General features: G+C 41.2%; 1 protein-coding gene across 1 annotated transcript in view; it reads left to right on the forward strand.

Moving 5' to 3' along the window:
- The window catches only part of Enpep (glutamyl aminopeptidase), a 74692-nt gene extending 51892 nt beyond the window's left edge, over positions 1-22800 (forward strand). The window contains exons 12-20 of the mRNA XM_087897584.1: positions 4677-4810; positions 4940-4995; positions 7388-7538; positions 9384-9457; positions 9570-9674; positions 9766-9936; positions 13184-13324; positions 20702-20780; positions 22009-22800. Of these exons, the coding sequence (XP_087753710.1) occupies positions 4677-4810; positions 4940-4995; positions 7388-7538; positions 9384-9457; positions 9570-9674; positions 9766-9936; positions 13184-13324; positions 20702-20780; positions 22009-22161 (1064 nt within the window). The 3' untranslated portion in view covers positions 22162-22800. The remainder of the gene's footprint in view (positions 1-4676; positions 4811-4939; positions 4996-7387; positions 7539-9383; positions 9458-9569; positions 9675-9765; positions 9937-13183; positions 13325-20701; positions 20781-22008) is intronic.
- Positions 22801-25170: the final 2370 nt, after the last annotated feature.

Raw genomic sequence — 25170 nt, forward strand, 5'->3', positions numbered from 1 at the left:
CTGGTTCAGAACTCGAGTCTGTCAGCTCAGCTCTGGTCAAGTCTTAGATTTATTCACCTCAACCAAACATGGACGGTGAAGCAAGAATGCTGGCTACCGTATGTATTAATCAGGTATGCTGGTGTACTAATGAGCCATTGTACTCGTGTAGGCTAATTGGATATCTCTTTCCAGTGAGAATACACTAAATGAGTTAGGGGGTCACAGGATAAAGCCATCACTTTAAAGAAGTCATCAAACTGTGATACCGACACAATGGATTGTCCAGGAGAGCCCAGTTATTGTGCTTAGAAACTGTCAACTGTGTCTTGATGCGATGAAAATTCCTTGCTTGCACAGAAGCGAGAGGAAGTGTTTCTGACTCTCCACATCTTCAGGTGACTGTCGAGCAAATAACAGCTGGGAAATTCTGTTTCCTTCCATCGTGTAGTCCCAATGCAGCCTGGATGTTGGAATCTTTCACGAGTCTTTTCCAACCAGGATGCACGGAAAGATGCCAGGGGGACCAGGGCTACTAAATAACCACTGCTATGTTTCACATCTTGTTTTCAACAGCATGGTGCTACTCAGCAGCGAAGGAGACTAGTCTATACAGTCTAGCTCTTACCTAGTGAAGGGAACAGCTAGCAGGTTTCTGCCACGTATGCTATTGCCTGTAGAACCAGACCTCAGCGGTTAAGAAAGGTGAGAATGCCCGTGCGGGCTCAGACAGGCACGTGTGTCCAGGGGCAGGTAGGAGACACACCAGTAGGTCTTCACCCTCCAACTCTCCTTTGTAGACATCCTTCTGAATCACCCAAATAACCATTAAGGAAAACCTTTCCTCGTGATAGTCAGGTTGCATTTTTTTCAGACTTCCTTGAATTTCATATTATGTATTAAAATTGTAACTAGAGGCCGAGGAAGGAGGGTAATTTGTTCAAGGTCAGCCTTGGGTATACAGCAAGTTCCAGGCTAGCCTGGGCCACACGTAGCACGATCTAATCTCAAAAGCCAAAGGACAAACAAATGCAAGGGACGCTCTTGGCAGGTAAATACAAACAAATGCAAGGGACATTCTTGGCAGGTAAATACGTCGATTGCTAAACTCAGGGGAAAGCCCTGTAATTTTACCTCACACAGTCATGGCTCAGTTCCTCTCTTCCTTCTTCCTCCCCCACCTCTCTTCTCTTCTCCCTTGCGCCACTCTGGGATCTCACTAAGTTTCCCGAGCGAATCCTGATTCATGATCCTTCTACACCAGTCTCTCGAATAGCTGGAATTACACAGGCGGCACAATTTTTGTTGAAAACATTACCATAAGTAGATGGGAAAGTCCATTTTATAAAAAGTCATACTTAATTTTAGAGAGTGGAACATTTAAATTAATTAAAAAAATTTTTATTGGTGTATGTGCATGCTGTAGGCGTGGGCGTGCACCGGTGCACACACCCTCAACCACGTGTATGAGAGTGGAGATTCAGGTTTAGGCACTCTCCACCCTTAGTCTTTGAGGAAAGATCTCTTTTTCAACCTGGACCTCACCGTTTTGGGTTGATTGTCTGGCCAAAGTCCCTGGGGAGCCACCTCTGTTTTCCCTCTCAACAGTGGGCTTGCAGGTGTGTGCCTACTAGGCGACGTTGGGGATCACAGCTCGAGTTGTCCATTTGTGTGGCTGGTCCTTCCCTCACTGGATCGCCAGCCCTGGGAGTGAAATTCCTTAGAAGAGCCCTCAGCCAGGAATAACTTACTCAGCATTTGCTGCACCGAACTAGTGAAAATAGAACAAAAGCCTTTAGAAAGTGGGTGATAAGAGTCCCTGTGGTCCTTGCAAATCCATTTTCAAAATATAAGACTTCGGAGTATGATTTCAAATGGCCAAAGGTTACTAATCATAGAAAGAATAGGTACAGCACCATCATGCCTGTTTGTGTTTGCTTGTTTACACGTGTGGAAGGGTCTCCCACATGTACGCACAAAGAAATTTTAAAGTAAGCTTGGTGCGTAACTTTTATATTAGTATGTACACTTCTTTTGTTTGGTTCTCTTTGAAACAGGATCAATTCTGCAGCACAGATTGGCCTCGAACTTGCAGCCATTCTCCTGCCTCAGTCTCATGAGTACTAGAGTTGCAAGCAGTTCAGGCATGTACCACCCCACCTGGCATTCTTTATATTTTATTTCCTGGGTATCCCCTAAAGAACGCATGCTAGCGTTACAATCATTAAAAGGAGTACAAATGCATGCACACTCTTACCCGTAAGTGGGCATCGGTTCTTCAGTTCGACCGGCTTCCTTGCATCATGGAGCAACCCTACAGTCTGCTGTTGCCAACTGTTCTCAAAGTAGCATGAACTTGGAAAGTCCTTAACTACTGACTTCCTGGGTCTCAGCTTCCTCATCCATAAAGTGAGAAAAATCACGGTAACGTTAGACAGGCTTAGCTCGGCACATAGAAAGCACAGTAAATTACCACAGTATTTAGATGGATTGCCAGGAACTTCTCAATGTTATTTATATTTGCTTGGCTATTTCTAGAACTGGCAGCCTATCCCGTTTCATAATAATGGGGACAGCTACCACCTGTTGGTCACATAACACCTAACGATGTGACCCCGCTTTATCTGCGTTATCTTACTTAATCTTCACAACAGCCCCGAGAGGGATTTTGATCCCCGTTTTCCTCCTGGCAATCTGGAACACAGAGAGGTCAAGTGATTTGGCCGGTGTTCCACAGCTTGCCAGTCTCATAGAAAGGATTTTATCCCAGGTCTGTCAAACTTAGAAGTTCCTGTTCTAGCTTCAGTAACATATGGCTTTACCCTTACCAAGAAACTCTCCTCCCAGTCCAAACAGTCAAAGGGTGAGGTTGCCAAAAGATTAGCTTCCTTTCAACAACTTCTCCATGGCCAAATGACAAAGAACGATGAACACTGTGGGAGTGAGGTAAGGGTTTGTAATTTGTCAAGTACCTGCTCCAAAGGTTCCTAAGGAAACCGATTGTCTTGTTGAAGAACTTACTTATATATTATGAAAAACTACCGTGTCCTGGATATCTTCCAGACCTTACAAATGCTTCCAAAATTTAAATCATCTTTCCTCCCAAACTTGCCTTCCTCTATTCTCCGGCGGCAACACCATCACTCATCCCAAGGTGCAAGCCTTCGCCCTGCTCCCCCGCCCTCCCGCCAGGCAGAAGGAGGGCTGTGCCGGCTTTCCCTCTGCCGTGTCTCTGCTCTGCTCTCATTGTGGCCACATCGGTCCAGGTTCTCACCCTTTCTTGTCCTAGATTATTACAGCTGGGCTCCAAATTGGTCTTAGAATATCTTCCATATTACTGTCAAAATCAATTTTCTAGAAAACAGACTTTGGCAGGTTGTTCCCTTGTTTGACCAGCTTCTCTGTGCTTTTCCCTCTCGAAGGATGGTTCTTTCACATGGTATGTGCCAGGAATGCTGGTCTTCTTTGCCAGCCTCATCGGCTATTTCCAGCGCTATTCCCTACATTGTCACCGCAGTAAACTCCTTGAGATCTCCCACACATACTAAATTGCCACATCATTATTTGAATAGTCCACTTTCCTTGCAGACAGAACATATAATTAACAGACGCAGTACTGACAAATCCTTGTGGTATCTGAGCACAGCTATTGTTTTTAAGGTGTACATTTGACCTAAAATTAATTCTCCATCCCTTCAGCATTGGGCTTCTAAAAGCTTGATGCTGGAGCCCCATGTGTGTATTGGCTGGCACTTTGGGAAGAAAGTCAGTTTCCTAACTCCACTGATAAAAAAGCACTACTACCGTCAACTGAGATAAGGACTTAGATGACCTTGCAAAGACTAAGAAAACTGAAAGCACGTGTGGGAAGTGGGTTGCCAAGTAAGAACGTTGTATTTGGGGTCCAAGTCGTTTGCAGTGCATTCTGACTCCTTAATCACATCGTGATTTTCGCATTAGCACTTCACAGAGCAATAATCATTTCCACTAGTTACAATCTGGGTGCATTTTGTTCTGGTGTTTAGAACTGGGGGCTCCCTCCTGCTGGTCAAGTGCTCCACCACTGGTCCACAGCTCTAGATCGGTTTCAATTTGATTTTGAGGCAAGGTCTCACTAGGTTGCCCAGGCTGGCTTTTGAACTCACCTAGCGAATGTATATCCACCCTAGTCCCACGAGTAGCTGGAATTATAAACATATACCAGTAGGTCCAGCTTCCGAGATGATTTTGGGAAGGTGTTCTTTAAAGGTTTGCATCTCAGCCCTTCCTTCTCCAGGTTGTCCTAATGACACAGCCTTCACACATTTAATCCATTACACTTGGGAATGTGTGGACTCCTAGGAAGCATGGATTTCTTTGTGTTTGTGCATCGTTTTCTTTACTGCAGGACTGACCAACTTAGAGTTATTGCATTCATGTGGCATGTTTCTGCCAGGGAGGAGTGCAAGTTACAAATGGCAGGATGCTTGTTGACATTACTTATTTCTTGTTCATCTCACGCACTCCAGTGACATTCTAAAGTTAGGCAACTAAGTAAGAATTAGGCTTAGGGGCTTTGGGTCCAAATCAAACTCTACTCTTTGAGCTAATATTGCTTTTCTTTCCTTTTTTTTTTCTTTTTGCCCTCTGGGTCTAATTTCTCTGTGTTTACAGTGTATGCAAACATGTTTCTCATTAGTGTTTATTTGCTACCACAGAGATCACTTTGAATCCTAGTCTTGGTCCAGAAGATTTTCTCAAAATAAACCCAGATCACATTGGATTTTATCGTGTAAATTATGAAGATACAGCTTGGGACGAGATAACCAGGAATCTCTCCTCAAACCACTTGGTAAGAGACAGCGTGGTTAGGAAGCATTGCCGTTTTGTTCCAAGAACAGCATTTTAAAGATGCTCTTGTTTTTCAGTGCTCTTTGCTTTTGACAATCATGGCTTTTGCTTTTTTTCCTTCCTTTTCCAGAGCTACACCCCTGCTGACCGTGCAAGTTTTATTGACGATGCTTTTGCTTTGGCAAGGTATGTCTCACGATGAGGTTAGGCCACTTACAATGCCATGAGTTTTCGCATACATCTTCAAAATTAATTACAACTGCATTTAAGTATGAGATTTTTTTTAAAAAAATTGAAAACATCCACAGTCTGTATTTTAAGCATCCTTGTTATTTGTGGCCCTCTTTATTTATTTGTTTGTTTATTTATTTATTTATTAAAAATTTCCACCTCCTCCCCACCTCCCATTTCCCTTCCACTCCCCACAACCCCCCCTCCCCCTCCCTCTCCAGTCCTAAGAGCAATCAGGGGTCCCTGCCCCATGGGAAGTCCAAGGTCCTCCCCCCTACATCCAGGTCTAGGAAGGTGAGCATCCAAACAAACCAGGTTCCCACAAAGCCTGTCCATGCAGTAGAACCAAAACCCAGTGTTGTGACCCTCTTTTTAAAAAATTCACATAAACCTTATAGCAAATACTAATATTAGCTATTCATAGACATCCAAGCTTCCCATCCCTATTTGTTGGCATGAGGTTTGATATATTCCATATCAGGGTCTTTGGCTTGCTTATTGATATTTTAAAATAACCAAAAGTGTATCTTAAAATGATGATATGGCTCAAAGGGTAAAGGTGGCTTCTGCCAAACCTGATGACCTGAGTTCGAGCCCCAGGACCCACACGATAGGAGAGAAGTAATTCCAAAATACCGTCCTCTGACATGCACACAGTGGCAGGCCCATCCCCCTCAAAATAAGCAAGTGAATATAAATGATACTGAAGTTTTAAAGCTAACTGAAGTTACCCTTCATAACTTGATTTAACAGATACAGTGTTTCAGTTCTGTGAGCCAAAGCTTACTATTAGATATATTAGTCTAGAATTATGAATTTTTGTCTAAGTCATTGGGACAAGAAGAACAAGCCACAATGCTCTTGCACTGATGAGCATTTTGGAACTGTTTTGGAGAGTTGACATTTTTTTATGGTCTGAGAGTGATCTGAACTTAGAGAAGCAACCTCTTGGTGTTTTTCAGATCACCTGACCCTAATAATTTTTGAAGTTTCTAACTCTCTGCAGTAATTAGATACACAACTGATTTGATTTCTTTGCTTTTCAGTAGCTTTGTCTAAGCATGAGGGTTGATGAGGATTCCTTAGGAAACCTCTTCTGGCTCCTTTGCCTGAATTGGCATTATTCTTAGGTGCCCACTATTTTACCACTGTACTGTATAACCATTGTTTATTAGTGTCCATACTGCCCAAGAAATCCTCTTATGAGAATGGGCATCCAGACCCAACTCATTGCAATATGTGACTGTTGGAGTTATTGTTCAATAATTACTAATCAATCAGATTGATGGCTGCTATTTTAAGCAGAAACATTTCGCAATGACTCCTTAATAACATCAGAACTCCAAAAATGTTGAGGTTTTTCAAAGGGTTAAACAATAGATTTTTGAATCTGACTAAAATCCTGGTTCGGTAGAAATTGGAGTCACCTTTTAACCTCTGTCTGGATCAATATCCTTATAGAACACTAGAGGTGACTACATATTGTAAAAAATAAATGAGAAAATAGGTAGATGGGACATAAAAGATGATCTTCCTTACAAGTTCTCATCAAATGCTATTACTTGACCAAAGTATACACACCTTGGCTTGTTAACAGCGAAGATGCGTTTCCAAAGCTCTCCTGAGTTGGACCTCTTCTGCAGTGTTCCCTGAACCTTACAGGGAAACGTAGAGACGTCCAACTTAGAACTGCACATTCAATCATCACTTAATCTCGGCTCCTGACACAGCCATGCATCTTCTTCATTTACCCCTGCTTACCACCTAGAGAGACGTCTCTGGTCAATGCGAGTAGCATTTTCTGTGTGTATCAACATTCAAAATGTTACGGACAAGTTTTCTAGCTAACATTCTTTTCAAAAATATCTGAACTGAACCTTTAGAAATATGTTTTCATAATTTTTTGTGGTGCTGACTACCAGGGTACCAGGCAAGTGCCCGTCACTCAGCTTTGGCCCAAACTTTTCTCCTGAGTCTCGACAATAAATGCATTTTTAAAAAAGATATATTCTAGCTTTTTACATGTGTGTGTGTGTGTGTGTGTGTGTGTGTGTGTGTGTTTGCACATGTGTGTGGGAGTCTGCAGAGGACAGCAGAGAGCCTCTGAATCCCTAGAGCTAGAATTGCAAACAGATTGTGAGCCTCCTGACAGGGGTGCTGAGAATTTAGGTTCTCTGCAAAAACAAGAAGTACTCATAACCACTAAGCCATCTCTCTAGCTGCTAAGTGCAGTTTTTTAATTGTTTGGTAGAATTGTAGCTAGCATGAAATGCTAGACTTGCCATACTTATCCTTCCCACTGAAAGTCTGGGTTTCAGTTCATTGTCCTATGTGTTTTCTTTCCCAGAGCTAAACTTCTGACCTATGGAAAAGCTTTGCAATTGACTCAGTATCTCGAATCAGAAGAGGATTTCTTGCCATGGCAGAGAGCCATTTCAGCCGTAACCTACATCATTAGCATGTTTGAAGATGACCCGGAGCTGTACCCCATGATAGAGGTAACATTGATGCTCTGAGAATACCACAAATGTAAATGTTCAGTAGACTGGGGTAGCTTCTAAGGAAAGAGGCTCTTGCAGGCTTTCTCTCCATCACATGAGATCATGAGATGTGTGAGGACTTGTCTAATCAAAGTGGACAGATGGTCTGATCTTTTCCACTTTGAAGTGTTTCATATTTGTATTTCAGTATACCTCAGAAGAGTATGCATTTTAGTATCAAAATGTATATGGCTATTTTATTTAAGTTTATAGCATTTTATTTATTTATTTATTATGTATACAATATTCTGTCTGTGTTTATGCCTGAAGGCCAGAAGAGGGCACCAGACCCCATTACAGATGGTTGTGAGCCACCATGTGGTTGCTGGGAATTGAACTCAGGACCTTTGGAAGAGCAGGCAATGCTCTTAACCTCTGAGCCATCTCTCCAGCCCCCAGTTTATAGCATTTTAAACTATAAACTAGAACTACTTTAAGATGGACTTATCTGCTAAAATTAGTATTCTTGACAAAATTTAACAAAATAAGAAAACCATATTTTCTTACTCTCACCTCCACGTTGGAATTTTCTTTTAAGTTTGTCATTTCTGTTTACCTTTTTTTTGTCATTTCAATAGCACTTTGGCAGGCTGCTTGCAATTTTAAATAAATCCTAGATCCAAATATGGCTATTTTGTGTATTAAATGAAAGTTCTTTGAAAAAATGATTTGATATTTGTGAGGGTTGGTTCCATTTGTGTACTAGGAACCATTAGTACTTGCCTGCCTGTGGTAATGGGATAGTGAGGACCCCTTAAATGATCTTTGTAAATCTAAATAGTAATCACTTTTTAATATTTTATCAATGCTTAAACAGTTATCTTAGTATCAGAAGCATGTGAGGTAGTTTCTATTTATTATTATAATGAATAAATAGTTGGAGTTTTTATTCCTGTTGCTGTGGAAAAATACCCCAATAAAATCAATTTAAGGGAGAGGGTTTATTTGGTTCACAATTCCAGGTTAGTGCCTGTCTTAGATAGGGTTTCTATTGCTGTGAAGAGACACCATGACCATGGCAACTCTTCTAAGGAAGAGCATTTACTTGAGGTGGCCACCTAGTTTAGAGGTTCAGTTCATTATCATCATGGTGGGGAGTAAGGCAGACATGGTGCTGGCTACATCCTGATCAGAAGGCAACAGGAAGTAGACTGTGGCACTAGGTGATAGCTTGAGCATATATGAGACCTCAGATCCTGACTCCACAGTGAAATAGTTCCTCCAACAAGGCCACATCTCCTACTAATGCCATTCCTTATGAGATTATGGGGGGCAATTACATTCAAACTGCCACACACTCCATTACCAGCAAGTCAGGGTGGCAGGGGCTTGAAGCAGCTGGTCCCTTTCCATCAACAGTTAAGAGCAAAGAGCAAAGAACTAACCCATGCTTGTGACTGCTCGGTTTACTTTCTCCACTCTTATCCTAGAATCCCTTTCCAGGAAATGGTGCCACGCATGGTGGGCTGGGTCTTCCCACATCAAATAATGGAACCAAGACAAATCCCCATAGACTTACTGGATCTAGACAGTCCTTCTCAGGTGACTCTAGATTGTGTCAAGTTGACAATCAAGCATCAAAAGCAGTCTCAGTCAATATTTTTAGGAAACATTGAGGAAAGATCTAGATGATCTCTATGTTTAAGACTGAGAGAAAGTTCAGCGCTATAAAATGTGAACACCTTCTTTCTCTAAGTGCTGGCCCAAGCTTCTCAAAATTAGCAGGACAGAGATTTCTGTGGGGGACACTAAGTGACACAAATGCAGATTTCTTATGCATGGTATACTCTGTTTCTATTTCAGACATACTTCCAAAGTCAAGTGAAGCCCATTGCGGATTCTCTGGGATGGAATGATACTGGAACCCACATCCAAAAGTTATTCCTTACCTTTTACAAACTAATTTTTACTTAACATTTGTGTGTTTGTGTTTTAAAATATGATGAAAATGTGCTAAGGCCCTGGCTCTGTGCTTGTTTGTTTTTTAAGGTTACTCCGTGCCTCTGTATTAGGATTTGCATGCAAGATGGGAGACGAAGAGGCTTTGGCCAACGCTTCCAAGTTATTTGAGGACTGGGTACAAAGGGGAGAAAGGTGACTACTCATGTTGTTTGCTTGTCTAGAAGATTTTAATAGAGTTGTGAGTAAACACATGAAATTCCTGAAACATTGTTTCTTCTGGTAGCATTCCTGTAAATCTTCGGCTTCTGGTGTACCGCTACGGGATGCAGAACTCTGGCAATGAGAGTTCATGGAACTATACTCTAGAACAATACCAGCAAACCTCCCTAGCACAAGAAAAAGAAAAACTGCTCTATGGGTTAGCTTCCGTGAAGGATGTTACTCTTTTGGCAAGGTAAGTTCTTTCTGTTTGCTTTGTGGTGCTGGGGATTAAATCCAACCAAAGCTTTGCCCATGCCAGGCAAGTCTTCTAGTGTTACCATGTATACTTAGGTGTAATTTATTTTAGTATTACTTTTTTTGTTTGTTTTTTTGAGACAAGGTTTCTCTGTATAACTTCGACTGTGCTGGAACTCACTCTGTAGACGAGGATGGTCTCGAACTCACTGAGATCTGTCTGCCTCTGCCTCGAGTGCTGAGATTAAAGGTGTGTGTCACCACTCTCCAGACTAGGTGTAATTTATTTTTATTTTTCTCTTTTTTAATTTTGTTTTTTAGGCAAGGTCTCACTGTGTGGCCCTGTAGATTAACATTAAGGCAATCTCACTGCCTCTGTTTCTCACCAGGACTGCCATGTTTAATGTGTAGTATAAAATAAATTTTGGGGACTGGAGAGATGGCACAACAGTTGGAGGCACTGACTACTCTTTCAGGGGACCCTAGTCAATTCCCAGAAACCACAGAGTGACTCACAATTGCCTGTTAATTCCAGTCTCAGGGGAACTGATGCTGTCTTCTGGCTTCTATGGGCACCAGGCCCATAGTGATGCACAGAAATACATGCAAACAAGAGGTCCATACACATAAAATAATTTCAAAAATTAAAAATGAATAAAATAAAACAATTTTTTTAGACTAAATAGAGGACATAACCATCTTGACATTTGTCAAAGCATTACACTAGATGGCATGGCGCTAATTATATTTGTTAAGGAATTTATCAACTACTTTAGATGTTTTAGAAAGACACTGGATGTACATATAGAACAGAAATCACACACACACACACACACACACACACACACACACACACACAACTTCAGGGCCCACCACATCAGTACAGTTTCTTGAATTTCAATGACCTAGTGTGCCAAAATGATCCCCTAAGACATTCATTGTCAAAAACAGGTTGCTCCACCTTGCACCATCTGCCATAGAAAGTAGTTTTGTGGCCAGTGGTCCTTAGAATCTGTGAATTTGAAGCAATTCACATTTGAGGTTGATGTTTCAAGCATCTGCAGAGTCCTCCTGAACTTGGGTGTTGACCAGATCCAACGGAGGTTTGGCTGCAAGTTTGGGGTGAAGTGAGGGGTCCTCTGGAATTCCTTGCTTATCTGAAGCATATGTAAACATGCTGTATTTCACACAAAAGTGCTTAGAAAGGTCACCACCTTTGTTTTCTCTCCAACTGGTTCTAAAAGCCAGCACAATGAGGAACCACTGACACCAGCTGTTTGTCTGCAAGTCTGGTTTTAAAATGAGCTATTAAACCCAATCCCTAGCTCAAACAGTCTATTAAAGTAAGTGCCCTATATTTTCCTCCCTTGTATGTTTTCCTTTTATACAAGGAAGACATATGTCCATTTGTAGTCATGGAGGAAGGAATGCTCTGTTTCTGGCTGGTCTTCTTAAGGTGTTTACCCATTTTGGTCCTGGGTCAAAGTCTGTTGGGTTTTAACGGGTCCCATCTTACCTTCTAGAATTCTGTCTTCTGGGGATGAATGCTGTGGTCACAGTCATATCCTCCACTCCTGAAGTACTTATGCTGTGTAACACATTGGTTTGACCAGAGACTTTTTCAGAATCCCCACACATTTCTTTTCGAGACTGAGGATATGTCTAGGGTTCCTTTCCACGACTCACAAGCCCAAGAACCATGGGTGTTCCTTAAATCAATGAACTTAGTTACCTCATCTTGCCTGTGATGTAACGTTGAGCTCCCATTCCACACTAGGTGTGGTACAAAGTTAGACGTTGATTGACAGAACTTTCCCCCACTGCAGAATGAAGGGCTAGACTGGTATACTCTCATGTCCCACAGCACACGGGCTTAACTTAAAGCCTGAGTTTTCTTCAGTCTCACGAGAAATTTCTGGGGTCAAGCATCTTCCTTTCCTTTCACAGTGCCAGAACACCCAAGAAAACAACTTCAAGTGAGGGCAGGTTAATTCTGGCTCATGGCTCAGAGATCTGAGTTCGTGTTCCAATGCTCTTGGCCTGACAGAAGGCAGAAACATCACAGTAGAAGAGTAAAGGGAAGGAAGGCTGCTCATGGCAGCCAGGGATCAGAGAGAAACAGGAGGCAGACAGCATACACTCTCAAAGTGATCCATTTCCTTTAACTAAGCAGGACCTCTTCACAGCCTATTGAGTTAGGCACTCATCACAATGGACCAAACCAGTGATGAAAACAGACAACACCATCATGATCCAGTTACTTCTAACACATTACCAACTGGGTACCAAGCCTTCAACTACAGACCTTTGGGGACATTTCATATCTAGACTCCACCATTAAGTATGCTTGATATTGATATATTAAAAACTTTTTAAAAAATCTATAAATTTCTTTCTTTTCTGATAAATGTCATCTCTCTAATTTATCTCATGTCTCGTGTTTTTGGTAGTTACTAACCCCTTATCTTCCCTAAGAATAGGAACAAGTTGAGGAGATTATAAAAATATGTCTGATTATCAGCAGTAGATATTTTTGAGGTGCCTTTCTCATAGCAAACAAAACATGGTAGCTTCATTTAGATAGAAACAATTCTAATAGCAATGTGGACTTAGAAGGTCAACTCTAGTTAACACCACAGCATAACACGGAAGAACATCTACCCATTCGTTCTTTAATTCTTCCTGGACTCTTTCGTATTACCCTATAATTATAGCTAGCTAATCTAGCTATGTAAGCTTACATTAGCAAGTACAGTGTAAGCTCTGATCTATAGAGTAAGACCTAAAGTTTTTCTAACAGACATTTCTTATACATTCAGTGGGATAATAGACAAGTAATTATGTATATTCAATTCAATAAATGCTCTTTTATTAGAGTAATATTTAAAATTTAGTTTTAATTGGTTTTGGTGCTTTCAAATAATTTAAATTTTATATTAGTTTAATTTTCAATAATAGCTGTAATATTTAATATTAACTAGCTAAAATTATTAGATTTAAATGCTTATATTTTAGCACTCCTCCAAATTAGAGGTTATTCTTTAAAAACAGCTGAATGCACTAATTTGTTTTTTTTTTTTAAAAAAAAAAAAGCCTGTTCCCCCATTTGTCATATTTAATTCACTCTGTCAAGAGATCCTTCAAGAATTAAGCTGCTTGGACGAAAGCTGTGTGGCCCTGAAACTTACATGACGGTTAACAGTCAAAGTTCGCTTTGAAGCAGTTTTCTTCTTGCCTTCACTTAGGTATCTGGAGATGCTCAAGGACCCCGATATCATTAAAACCCAGGATGTGTTCACCGTCATCCGCTACATCTCCTACAACACCTATGGGAAGACCATGGCCTGGAACTGGATACAACTCAACTGGGACTATCTGGTCGACAGGTGGGACGAGCAGATGATGGCTTCTTGTTCTCTTTGTTTGACACTCTCTGCAGGTGCCTCCTTTTTCTCTTCTGTGTACTTTCTTTGACTTCTGGACCATACCCAAAAGGCTTATTGTCAGAGGTAAAGGACCAGAGCACTGTCCTTCTAGGTCTGTTGATTTTTGGCATGATTCTTTTTTTGCTGAAAGTTTCTGTTCCTAGCTATCAGCAAGATTCTGAGATCTGGAGAAAGAACTAAATTGCAATCTGTTTGCTTTATTAAAACAAGTTGAGATACTTCTGCCCACTGTACTGATGGATACACAGCAAAATGTCAGGCACATGTTTAGTTCTCGGGTACTGTTAGCTGAGAACGGGGTGAGACATCCTGGAGCTGGGCTCCAAATAGAATCCTGCGTCTCCAGAACTCATACATACAGCAACTTTCATCTCCATTCGCTAGACAATAAGCTAAGTATTCCAAACGCATCTTTAAAGAGAACACATTTCTTAGGCAATAGCACTTTGGGAGTGGGTGAGTGGAGATTTGGCGTGTGCACATCTCTCTCTCTCTCTCTCTCTCTCTCTCTCTCTGTGTGTGTGTGTGTGTGTGTGTGTGTGTGTGTGTGTGTGTGTGTGTGTGGTTTGTTGGTCCTGAGGACTGGAGGATCCAGGGCCTTCTCTCTGCAAAGCATTAAGTACACACTCTATGACTGACCTACCCTCACGCCTAGTAACAGCAGCTTGGAAAACGGAAACTACAGATGACTAAAGAAGAGCAGAACAGACGAGAGATGTTTTCCCAAGTTTCTTATTTCTTTGGCCCCATGCAGAGGATGTGCTTCTGTTCTTGGCTCTGGTCCTCTAAACGCATTGCTCAATTTCTGTTAAAAAGACATTTCTTTGGCTGAATATAAAATCGAATAGAGACTAAATATATTTCCCTAATAAATGTGTACACACTGACGAAAGGCCATTCCACCTGTAAGCCTCATGTTAAGAAATCTCTTTGTTGTCTGTATTAATCTTTCCTGTCAACAGTGCTTGGTAATTACTGTCCTCTGAGAAACATAGCCACAGGGATGGCTTTTAACCCCCTCTTCTCTTCTGCAATTCCCTACTGCCTTTGTGTCTATATTTCCTTTCTTTCTGAGATGCACAGTGTGTCTCTACCTCTCAACTGAAGTTTTCTACATTGCTTTTATCTGTTGCTGATAGAGTTTTGCTGCTTTATTCTTGTAACTAACTGGTGAGAGTCACTGTTCTTCCATTTCTTGTTTTGTTTTGTTTTTGTTGAGACAGGCTTTCTCTGTGTAACTGCCTTGGTTGTTCTGGAACTCACTTTGTTGACCAGGCTGGCCTCAAACTCACAGAGATCTGCCTGCTTCTTCTGCCTCCTAAGTGCTGGGGTTAAAGATGTGTGCCATCACTACCTAGCAATGTTCATCGATTTCTAAATAATGGTCTGAGGACATATGCACACATGAATTCATATCCATTGTTTATCTGTTTATAATTATTTCGGTGAAAGATTTGGTTTGGACTGAGTAAATCTGTTCAACAAGAACGTGCAATCTGGGCATACGATTCCTCTTGTGTGAGGAGTACTTTCCATTTAGAAGGATGGATGCCTAATAATGCCTACTGCGTGTTTTGTGTTAGCTGAAAGACCACAAGTCTATGTATGCTGCACGAAATTTATATAAATGAAGGGCAATGTTTACTTCTAAATTCTTATGAAAAGATAGAAATATCTTTTGCTTATTATATGTCTTAGCAATTAATAAGTAGAAAAATAGATTTTGCTTTGCTATAGAGACTATCTATATCTGACTTTAAAATAAACACATTAGATTTTATAAACTAAACTGTTTTCCAAAGACAATGAATTGTTTAACCATTCTCAGAGCTAGGATCGCAAGCCTTGCCCAAGGCTTTTAATATTTCTTCAATGTCTAATGCTCTAACTTTCATGAGATATTATTGCAGATGGCCCCAACACAAGATCATACAATACCACGTGTCTTCTACACAAAAGGCAATATTAATTATGTTTGGTTTGAAGAAATAGAATTTTCCTGTGAAAGATCAATAAGACAAACAAATTGAAATGAGCCGAGCTTTATTCAAATATTTCCAAACTCTCGAATGATTTCCAAATTTTCACTTGTGTGGTGTTACTACCTCTATTTCTGAAAAATTTATTGTTTCCCTCAAATAAATAGTCTGTTTTTCTATCTAGCTTTTTCCATGTGACCTTTATAATTGCTGTTTGCCAGGCCACTACCGTGCCCTCCAGCTTGATTCTTAACCCCAAAGCCCAATATCTGTGAGAGACGACTCTTGTTCCTGTGTCTTCTAAACCCTTAGCTGAAACTGGGAAGCTCCATGAGCTCAATGGCTGTAGTGGGGTTTGACCAAATTTGATTTTAGTTTGCTACAGATGAAAAAAAAATCAATAATTTTGAGATAATGAACATGATCTAAACATTTAAATACTATCTCAAAATAGCTCAATAAGAACTCAATTATAAGTTTTGAATACATCAAAATAATTTCTGTATGATGTAATGTTGCGGCATATAAACATGAAGTCAAGAAGATGACCTCATCTAACGTTCTAAATTATTATAGTTTTAGCCACTTTGATGAGGACACAGTATGTTTTCACCTATTTTCTGCACTTCAGATTACCTTGAGCCCCTGAGATAAACACCCTTTGCTCCTGCGCAGGGAGTGTCTACACATGTATTGGGAGTTTTTAGTCGATGTATATGTTGCTATTCGATGTATATGTTCTAATTTTTAATTACTAAGTATAAAAGAACAATAATTCGGGAAGTAGAGGCCATTCAAACCACGATGACTTGCAGTCAGCATCTCTTCTTGGGATTCGTAGACTCTTTGCAACAACACATATTTCCTTCTTTTTGCTTCCCGTCTTCCTCTTACAAAATTGATAGGTGTGGTTCTTCAGACGCTGCAGGCGATAATAAGAATATTTAAGTAATCTATAATAGAATCAGCCAGAAGTAATTCCTGCTGTCACGTCAGGGTTCATTCCTGAGTCATTTCTCCATGGCTGCCAGCTTGATACACAGAGTCCACAGGATTTTATGATTCATTCTTCTCATAACATATTGCTACTAAAAGAAAGGATATTGCGATTTCTGATAAATGACATTTCAGAGTAACTGCCCATTTCCCCAGTATGTTCCTGTACTGTGTTGTTCTTAAATATCCTCATTAATACCTCATTTTGTTTCTGTATTTTTAGTTTAATTTTTTTCTTATTTTATGTTTATGAGTGTTTTGACTGTGTGCATGTCTGGTGCCTGGGGAGGGCGGAAGGCAGTGTCAGAGCCCCTGGAACTGGAACCACTATGAAGGTGTTAGGAATTATACCTTGGTCTTCTAGAAGAACAACAAGTGTTCTTAATGGCTGAACCATTTCTCTCACCCCTAAAATGTCATTTTATTTATTTATTTTTATTTTACATGTGTTGATGTTTTGCATGCCTGCATATCTTTGTAAGGGTATCTGATTCCCTGGAATTGGAACCTCAGACAGTTGTGAGCTGTCTTGTGGGTTCTGAGAATTGAACCAGGCCCTCTGGAATAGCAACTAGTGCTTTTAGCCAGTGATCTATGTCTCCAGTCCCCTAAAATATTATTTTAAATTAAATTCTTTGTCTAGTAAGTCATGCAACACACATGCTTTGTGCTAGATTCGATCACTGACATTGGGGCTGCAATAGGAAATGGACCTTGCAGAACCCCAGACTTTGGTGAGAGCAATATTAAGACAAGAATTATTAAAGCAAGCAAGATTAAATCAAGAATTTCACAAATACATGCGTACAACTGCAGTAACTACCCAGAAAAGAAACCCAGAGTACGCCAAAATAATGCAAAGGGGAAACTAACCAGCTTGAAAGAAGCTGGAGGTGAGGTCTGCCTAAGGAAGTGCTAGCTGAATTGAAGGAAGGGCAGGAATGAGTTAGGTAAACAGAAGGGGAAGTGTCTTGGCTGAGGCTACCAGGAAAGAAAGGGATAACTGTTAAAAGGAGTAGAGTCATGTTAAAATCTGACTTTTATTCTAAGAGCAATGACTAATCAGTCACTAGAAGTCTGTAAGAAAGTCAAACGATGGTTTCATGTTTAAAATGAATGCTTCCACTGGTGTCGGGGAGGCACGGGCACTGGTGAGATCAGAGTGGATTTGGGCAGCACACTGAACTTCTGCAGCAGTCCCAGCAAAGACAGTGGTCAGCTGGCTGCAAAAGACAGTGATAGACTGGACCGTGGAGTGATGGTGCAGGTGAAGGACTCGCAGAACACAGGGAGTTGGAAAATAAAAGAGGAAGTGAGGGGATAAGGGTGATGCTTGGGTTTCTGGCAAGGTTCAGCTTGCTACATATGTGTTTACGGTTTTCTCTTAAGGGCAAGAGGGGAGGTTTCTTTTTTCAAGACAGGTATCTTGTCAGATGCCACTTAGAGTTCAAGTAAATTGAAGATGAAAAAAGTCAGCTAGTTTTACTGATAAAAACAATGTACTCACATAAAATTAGTGATCTTGGAAAGCAATATTTAGGGCTAGAGAAACTGTGCAGCAGTTAAGAGTACTTACTCCTCTTGCCAAAGACCTGAGTTCAGTTCCTAGCACTCGCCTCAAGAAGCTCATAACCACCCATAATTCTAGTTCCAGAGGGAGCTAATGTCTGGTCCCCACAGGCACTTAATTCATAAGAGCATAACACCCCCAATGTACACATCATTAACAATAGTAAAATTGAAGTTTTATTAAAAAGAGTATTCTAGAGAGGTGATGGGGGTGACTCCAAGTGAACAGAGCCCGCAAGAGTCTGTAGCAAAATGTCATGAAAAGTTTGACAAATATGGAAGGAGAGACAAATAAGAGAAATGCCAGATTAAAAAAGAGGAGCCTTTCTTCTCTTCTTTTTTAAAAACATTATTATTGCTGTTAACTATTATTTCACATGTTTTGGTGTTTTACCTGCATGAATGTCTGTGTCAGGGTATCAAAATCTCTGGAACTAGAGCCACAGACAGTTGTGAACTGCCATGTGGATGCTGGGAAACCAACCCAGGTCCTCTGGAAGAGCAGCCAGTGCTCTTAACCACTGAGCCATCTCTCCAGGCCCCACTTTTTTCTTTTGCATATTGCAGGTATTTTAATGTACCTAATATATTTAAATACTGATGAAAAAGTCCCAGTATGTGAAAGAAAACAAAGTTGATTTTTTTTTTAAGTAAAGTTGTTTTTTAAGTAGGAAAACCACAATCAAAACTCAGGTGTTAGGAGGGAGACAGGTGTACATAGGAGTTATGTTGTATTTTCTCTCTCCAGTGGAAGGCAAAGACATCTCGAGGGGAGGGGAAAAGGAGGGACAACATTTAGAGGCTGGAAGTGAGAAAACATTTGAAAAGAGCAGATTGATGGACAATGAATATGCTGGTTGAGGAAATAGAGGAGGATTATTAGTGTGGAGATTATTATTTGAATTTAAACCCATGAATGTACAATGAGACAATACGGGGTGAGCCTGGTGACTCCTCAAGCCAGAACCTGACCAACTGAAACAACCTGAGAAGTTGAGCGGCCGATTTCACCCCAAGTTACGTTTTTGCTAGACAAGAATTATTACAATACAAGGGAGCTTAGGGTTGAATTAAAAGTGTGGTTGAGCATGAAACCATTACATCTCAGCTACATAAATAAATACGTGGAGCGTAAAAGGAAGGTCTTATGGTCCAGCAGAAACTGGCCGTGGAGAGTCAATGGGCCAGAAGTCTAGGCTAGGCTAAGAATGGTCAGGGTGAAAACTGAAAAGCCTGTTTTGTTGTGGACAGCACGAATGGATACTTCGGATGTGGGTTTAGAGTGACTCCAAGGCATTATGAGAACTGGATGGCTAAAGCGGAACCTAGAAACTATCACTGGAAATATGCTCAGGACACTAAGGAGATAACACTGCAGTGATCATGCGGGAATGACTCAGCATGGCGGCCCAGCTTGGAGTAGAGAGACTAGCAGAGACATTGGTACCATTGTGTGTCTTACAGGGAAGCGAGTGAGCGGGAGGGGCAGAGACGTATAGAGTGGGGGCAGAAAGGGTCCGGAAAGCAAGCACTCCGGAAGCCAGAGGTTGTTATTTCCTGCCAAGAGTGGAAGTGTTTGTGAAGCAGGCAGACAGTGCCACTTAGTGCCTGTTTTTTGTTTGTTTGTTTGTTTTGTTATTGCACTGTGATTAGTTAATGAGATCTGTATTTCCATTTGTAAGGAGCAAAGGAAGTAAGTGAATGTGTCGTTGTCGCATTGACTTAGGTTAGTCGTACCTGCAGGCTGTCCCCACTAAAACACTGGTTATTCATGTTTACATGCTGAGAGGTAGCAGGGCTGTTAAGGAATCATAAGCTCAGCTGGTACGGCCAGTGCTTGCCTAACACGCACAAAGCCCTAGGTTCTAGTCCCTAGCACCTCATAAACCAGGGAAGGTGATGCAAGCCTGTAATCCTTGCATTCAGAAAGGGGAAGTGGAAGGGTCAAACTTCAAGGTCATCTTCAGCTATATGAAACGTTCAGGGCCATCCCAGGCTACCTGAAGTACTAGCTCAAAAAAATAAAATCTTTTTAAAAATTCAAAGGTAACTAGAGAGTGATTGTTCTCTCTGACCCCTGGTTCCAGGCTCTCACACTGTGCCTCTCGTGTACTTGCGTGTTTCCACACTGCTCTGCTCTAGGGGCTGCAGCAAGGCCCTTATCAGAAGCCCAGCACGAGCTGGTGCTGCATGCTTTACGTACAACCCAGCCATAGGTGTTCCCTTACAGCAACAAAGAATAGACTAAGGCAGACAAGCCGTTTCCCTTTGTGATCTAGTTTGACGTATCACTTAGTTTGTGTTTTGTTGCTAAGAATCAGGTTGCACATCTGTACCTAGTTCTGAGGGAGGCTGAGGAGCACTGTCATTATCCGTGTACCCTTGTACCAGGAGGGATGAAAGTCTTTGGGGATATGACAAGCAGTCTACCATGTCTGAGAAATGGTATGAAATCTATATGCAAGATAAAGTACTTTATATATAGTACTCATAAATATGATTATAAAAGTGTTGGCTTTTAAATTTCTATTGATTGTGTATGTGTATTGATCAAAAGATGACTTTTCGGAGTCGTTTTTTTCTTCCACTGTAGAATCTGGGGATTGAACTCAGGTCTCGGGCTCGCATGGCAGGCACTTTTATTCTCTGAGCCATCATCGTATCTTATACAGTGCTTAGCTTCTCCACACACACACCTTTTCCATATAGAAAAAGAGATTTCAGGCTCGGACAGTAATATTCTGTTTTACTCCCTTCCACCCCTCTTCTACAGATTCACAATCAACGACAGATACCTTGGCCGGATCGTCACCATCGCTGAACCCTTCAACACTGAGCTGCAGCTCTGGCAGGTATGGGAACGGATCCCCTTCTGCGGGCCTAGGAAGGAACACGGCTAAGCTTTTCTCCCAAAGGGACGTGGTAATTTCCCCAATCAAATCCCAGACACAAGAAGAAAGAGAAACCCCTCATATCAAATCAATTATATGCTGCTTTTTTACTAACCTGCAAAGTGATCCAAATGACAAAGAGCTTTAAAAAATGAGAAATGGAGCCGAATGGTGGTGGCACATGCCTTTAATCCCAGTGCTCAGGAGGCAGAGGCAGACAGATTTCTGTGAGTTCAAGGCCAGCCTGGTGAACAGAGCAAGTTCTAGGACGGGCTCCAAAGCTACAAAGAAACCCTGTTTCAATAAATAAATAAATAAATAAATAAATGGAAAACCACACACACACACACACACACACACACACACACCATGAGAAATGGAAGGCACAAGAAGATTGGGGCAGGCTGGGGAAGTCTAGGACAGGCTGGGGCAGGCTGGGACAGGCTGGGGCAGGCTGGGGCAGGCAGACAGAAGTGCATTGAGTGGGTCTTCCTATCTGGGCAGCTGCTGGAGACTCTGCAACAAGTTGGTTGAGATTTGAGTCCATTCAGAATTGATAGTTTGGGGATTTTGAAAGGAATCCTAAATCGCTGAAATCTCAGTGAAGAAAAAAGTATGTCCATTAAGGCAGGACAAAAAGAGATGTCATGAAGTCTCTATGTCTGTGCATTGGATGAGATGTTTAGATTCCTGCATATGGTAAGAAACAAAATACTTCTTAGTTTTGAAAACGACAGAAAATACTCTGGTTCAGTTTGGGGGGTGGAGCTTGGAGAGTAGGAGACAGAATAGAACTATGGTGAAGAGAGACTTTCCCTACATTCATTTAGGAAATGAACTGAAAGTATAAGAAATTCTCCAGGCCCCTGGAGAAAAATCCATCACGCTACAGGCCACATTGTCTATGGGACACTTTGGGAAAGGCATGGACAACAGAAAAATCCTCAGAAGTGGACATGGTAACAGCGGCATGATGCCCTCCTTCCCTCTTGTGGCTAAACAGGCTCTCAGGGCCCAAAGCCAAGAGGAGCAATTGCTCACGTGTCTGGCAGGCTCATTCTGAGTGCTACACCGGGAGCTGCCGCCGCAACAAATTTCCCATAGGAAGCAACAAAGCCAGTTTCCAAATGGAATTCCTGAAGAGGCAGCCTTCAGCTGGGTCTCCTGATAATTTCCTTCTCTCTTCTAGATGCAGAGCTTCTTCGCAAAATATCCAAATGCTGGAGCTGGAGTACAGCCTAGAGAGCAAGTGCTGGAGACGGTGAAAAATAATATTGAGTGGGTAAAAGAAAACAGAGAGTCCATAAGCCAGTGGTTTAACAGCCTGCCGAAGGACGGCTAAGGTACTTCATCTTGTGAATTAGCCGTGCCGTGGAGCCCGAGGTGGCCTGTTCTACAGACTGCAGAGGGAGCCTTCGAAACGGGTTCTGCTTGTACTAAGTACTGTGTTTATGTCTCGCAAAGCTGTTAAATTATTCCTCTTTGTTTTCGAAGGAAGATACTAATAGAGTATTTCATATACTCAGGGATTTATTTCTCCTAAGTGTACTTCACAGGGATGTCTTTACAAACTGAAGGGCTTAATAGTCACATTAATGTCTTTAAATATCATTCCTTGTATCTTAAATCTGTGAAAATAGAACAATTTGGTCCTAGCTTTACATTTTTAGTACCAAAGAAACACCACTTAATCTTCTCTCTTGATTGATTTTTAAAGTTTAAATACCAGTACTTGCGGGACATATTGCCATCTTAATCTTTATTTTATTATTCAGAATTACATAGACCTACTATCATTTTATTCACATATGTCTCACTGCTTTAAATCCTACCAAAGTAACCTTGGCTTAATTTTTGCTCAAGGATTGAATGAACAAGCCAAAGAAATGATTGACTGTTGCCTTTACTCTTACTAAATCAATCAGACGATGCTGTATTCTTTTATAAAAAAATAAATTTAAATTATTGCCTTGAAAAAAAATTGTTTCCCAGTGTCCCCTTACTCTGAAGTGAAAATAATGGCAGCATTCCCCAAACAGTTTAGCACATTATAAGCATGCATCGAGAACCTGGCCTTGGTCACGCATGATGCTCTTTCATCTCTCCTGATGCATACAAAGCTCTGTCAAATGTGCTATGAAATCAGCAGGAATGGGGAGCTTAACTGTGCTCTGCGGATTTGATAGGGAAAAGGGAAAGTAGTTGGAAGCTGTTCAGAAAGGAGAGAAGGCGGATTATTCTACAAAAGCAAAAGGGCTTAAAATCTAGCTTTGCTCTCCCGAGTAACGAAAGTGTGAAAACGGAGAAACTTGAGATTGTCTCCAGCATAGATGCATGTATAAGAGCATGTCTTCTTATACGGAAAAATTTACCTAGAAACCTTTAAATCCAAACCCATATAGAACACGACTGATAACATCTCTACATGTAGGCCAATGAGATGGCTCAGCCTGCCAGCCTGCATTCCATCCCCAGGCTCCATGGGGTAAAGGAAAAGAATCGACGCCTGCAGTTTATGCTCTGACCTTCAGACATGTGCTGTGGCGTGTGCGTGTGTGTGTGTGCGTGCGTGTGTGTGTGTGTGTGTGTGACTGAAAGAAAGACATCAGTTTCACAGAAGCTGGTGGCCGGGGTCTATTGACTGTGGCCCTTGATGCCCAAGAGCTCACAATGGCAGTCCAAGAGGCAGAACAGACCGAATTTCTTTCTTCCCACCTGTTGCATTTAGACAAAGTCTAAGTTTACTTGGAAAATTCAAGATTGGTGGGGCTGGAAAGATGGCTTAGCGGTTAAGAGCATTGCCTGCTCTTCCAAAGGTCCTGAGTTCAATTCCCAGCAACCACATGGTGGTTCACAACCACCTGTAATGAGGTCTGACGCCTTCTTCTGGCCTGCAGGCATACATGTAGACAGAATATTGTATACAGAATAAATAAAAAATATTTAAAAAGGAAACCCTGGCCCTTTAAAAAAAATCAAAATTGGCTTGATGACAATTGGGGGTACATGTACACAATAAAAAATGTTGGCTTTCACTTTATTTACACAACATACCCCAAGCTCATACTCCAGTGCCATACTGATAGCTGTCTGCGATCCTCAAGTGACTTTAAAAGAAATGGAAAAATGGCATAGTGATGTGGGATGAGAAAAGCAGGGTGGAATGGATGCTGATGGACTTCAGAACCAGAGCAATGTCTGACTTCTATCGTGATATGTCTATTTATCCTTAGGCATCCCTGAGATGCCTCCAACCCTGACTTCCCCAGCTCTGCAGATATTAAACACAGAGTCACCAAATGGAAGGAAGTCTATTTCTAGGAATGTTTTGGCGGGGGGGGGGGGGATTATGTTCAATCTCCACACAAATCTTTATACATGGATATTCATAGAAGTTTTATTCAAAATAGTCAAAAAGTGAATATTAGTCCAAATATTCATCCATTAATAAAATACAGCATAGTTGTAAAGTAGGCTACAATTTAAGCAGAGTCTGGTCATATTATTCTGCACCTAGATCTAGCTGCCCATATGCCACATGGATATACCCTTGATCTTTGAAATATGTAGGTCTATAAATCTCTACATTTAAGGTCATTAAACACATTGAGCTATTTTTTTAATTTTAGTGAAAAAAGACCCTCCAAAACATCTATCTATCTATCTATCTATCTATCTATCTATCTATCTATCTATCTCTCTCTCTCTCTCTATCTCTCTCTCTATATATATCACATATATGTGCATATATATTTATATGACAAATGCTATGTTAAAGAAATCCTGAAGACTAAAAGAAAGGCCTAATAAGCATGAAAGGGAAGAAGAATGGCACTGGGGGAGGAGGGGAGAGAGTGGAAGGAAGCTGAAAGTATTGTTATAATTATCACCATATATTTATGTGTAGATATGATGGCTCATTTCATTTGTTTTCCAATAATTTATTTCCTGTTTGGGAAAGCACAGTCATTTGTTTTCCCCTCTATTTTAAAACCAAGTGAAATAGTTTATTGGTCTGTTTCCTACTGCTTGACATCATAGTTGAAAAAAATCTACTTAAAGGAGATTTGTCTCGGCTTCCTGGGCCTGGTTATCTGGCCAGGTTGTTTCGGGGCCTGTGGTAAGGCAGAGCAACAAGGCAGAAAGACGTGGTGGAGGAGGCTACTTAGCTCATTGTGGACAGGACAGCTGAGGTCAGGGAAGATGGCAGGATCCCAAGGTCCACTTTAAGGGTATGTCCCAATGAGTTGTGTCCTCCAACTGGGTTCCACCTCTGGAAGCTCCCACCACCTCCCAAAAGTAGCGAAACAAACTTTCAACACATGAGTTTGTGGGGAGCATTTTAAGGTTC

The sequence above is a fragment of the Myodes glareolus genome, chromosome 17, assembly GCF_982192425.1.
Source record: "Myodes glareolus chromosome 17, mMyoGla1.1, whole genome shotgun sequence".
NCBI classification, from domain to species: Eukaryota; Metazoa; Chordata; class Mammalia; order Rodentia; family Cricetidae; genus Myodes; species Myodes glareolus.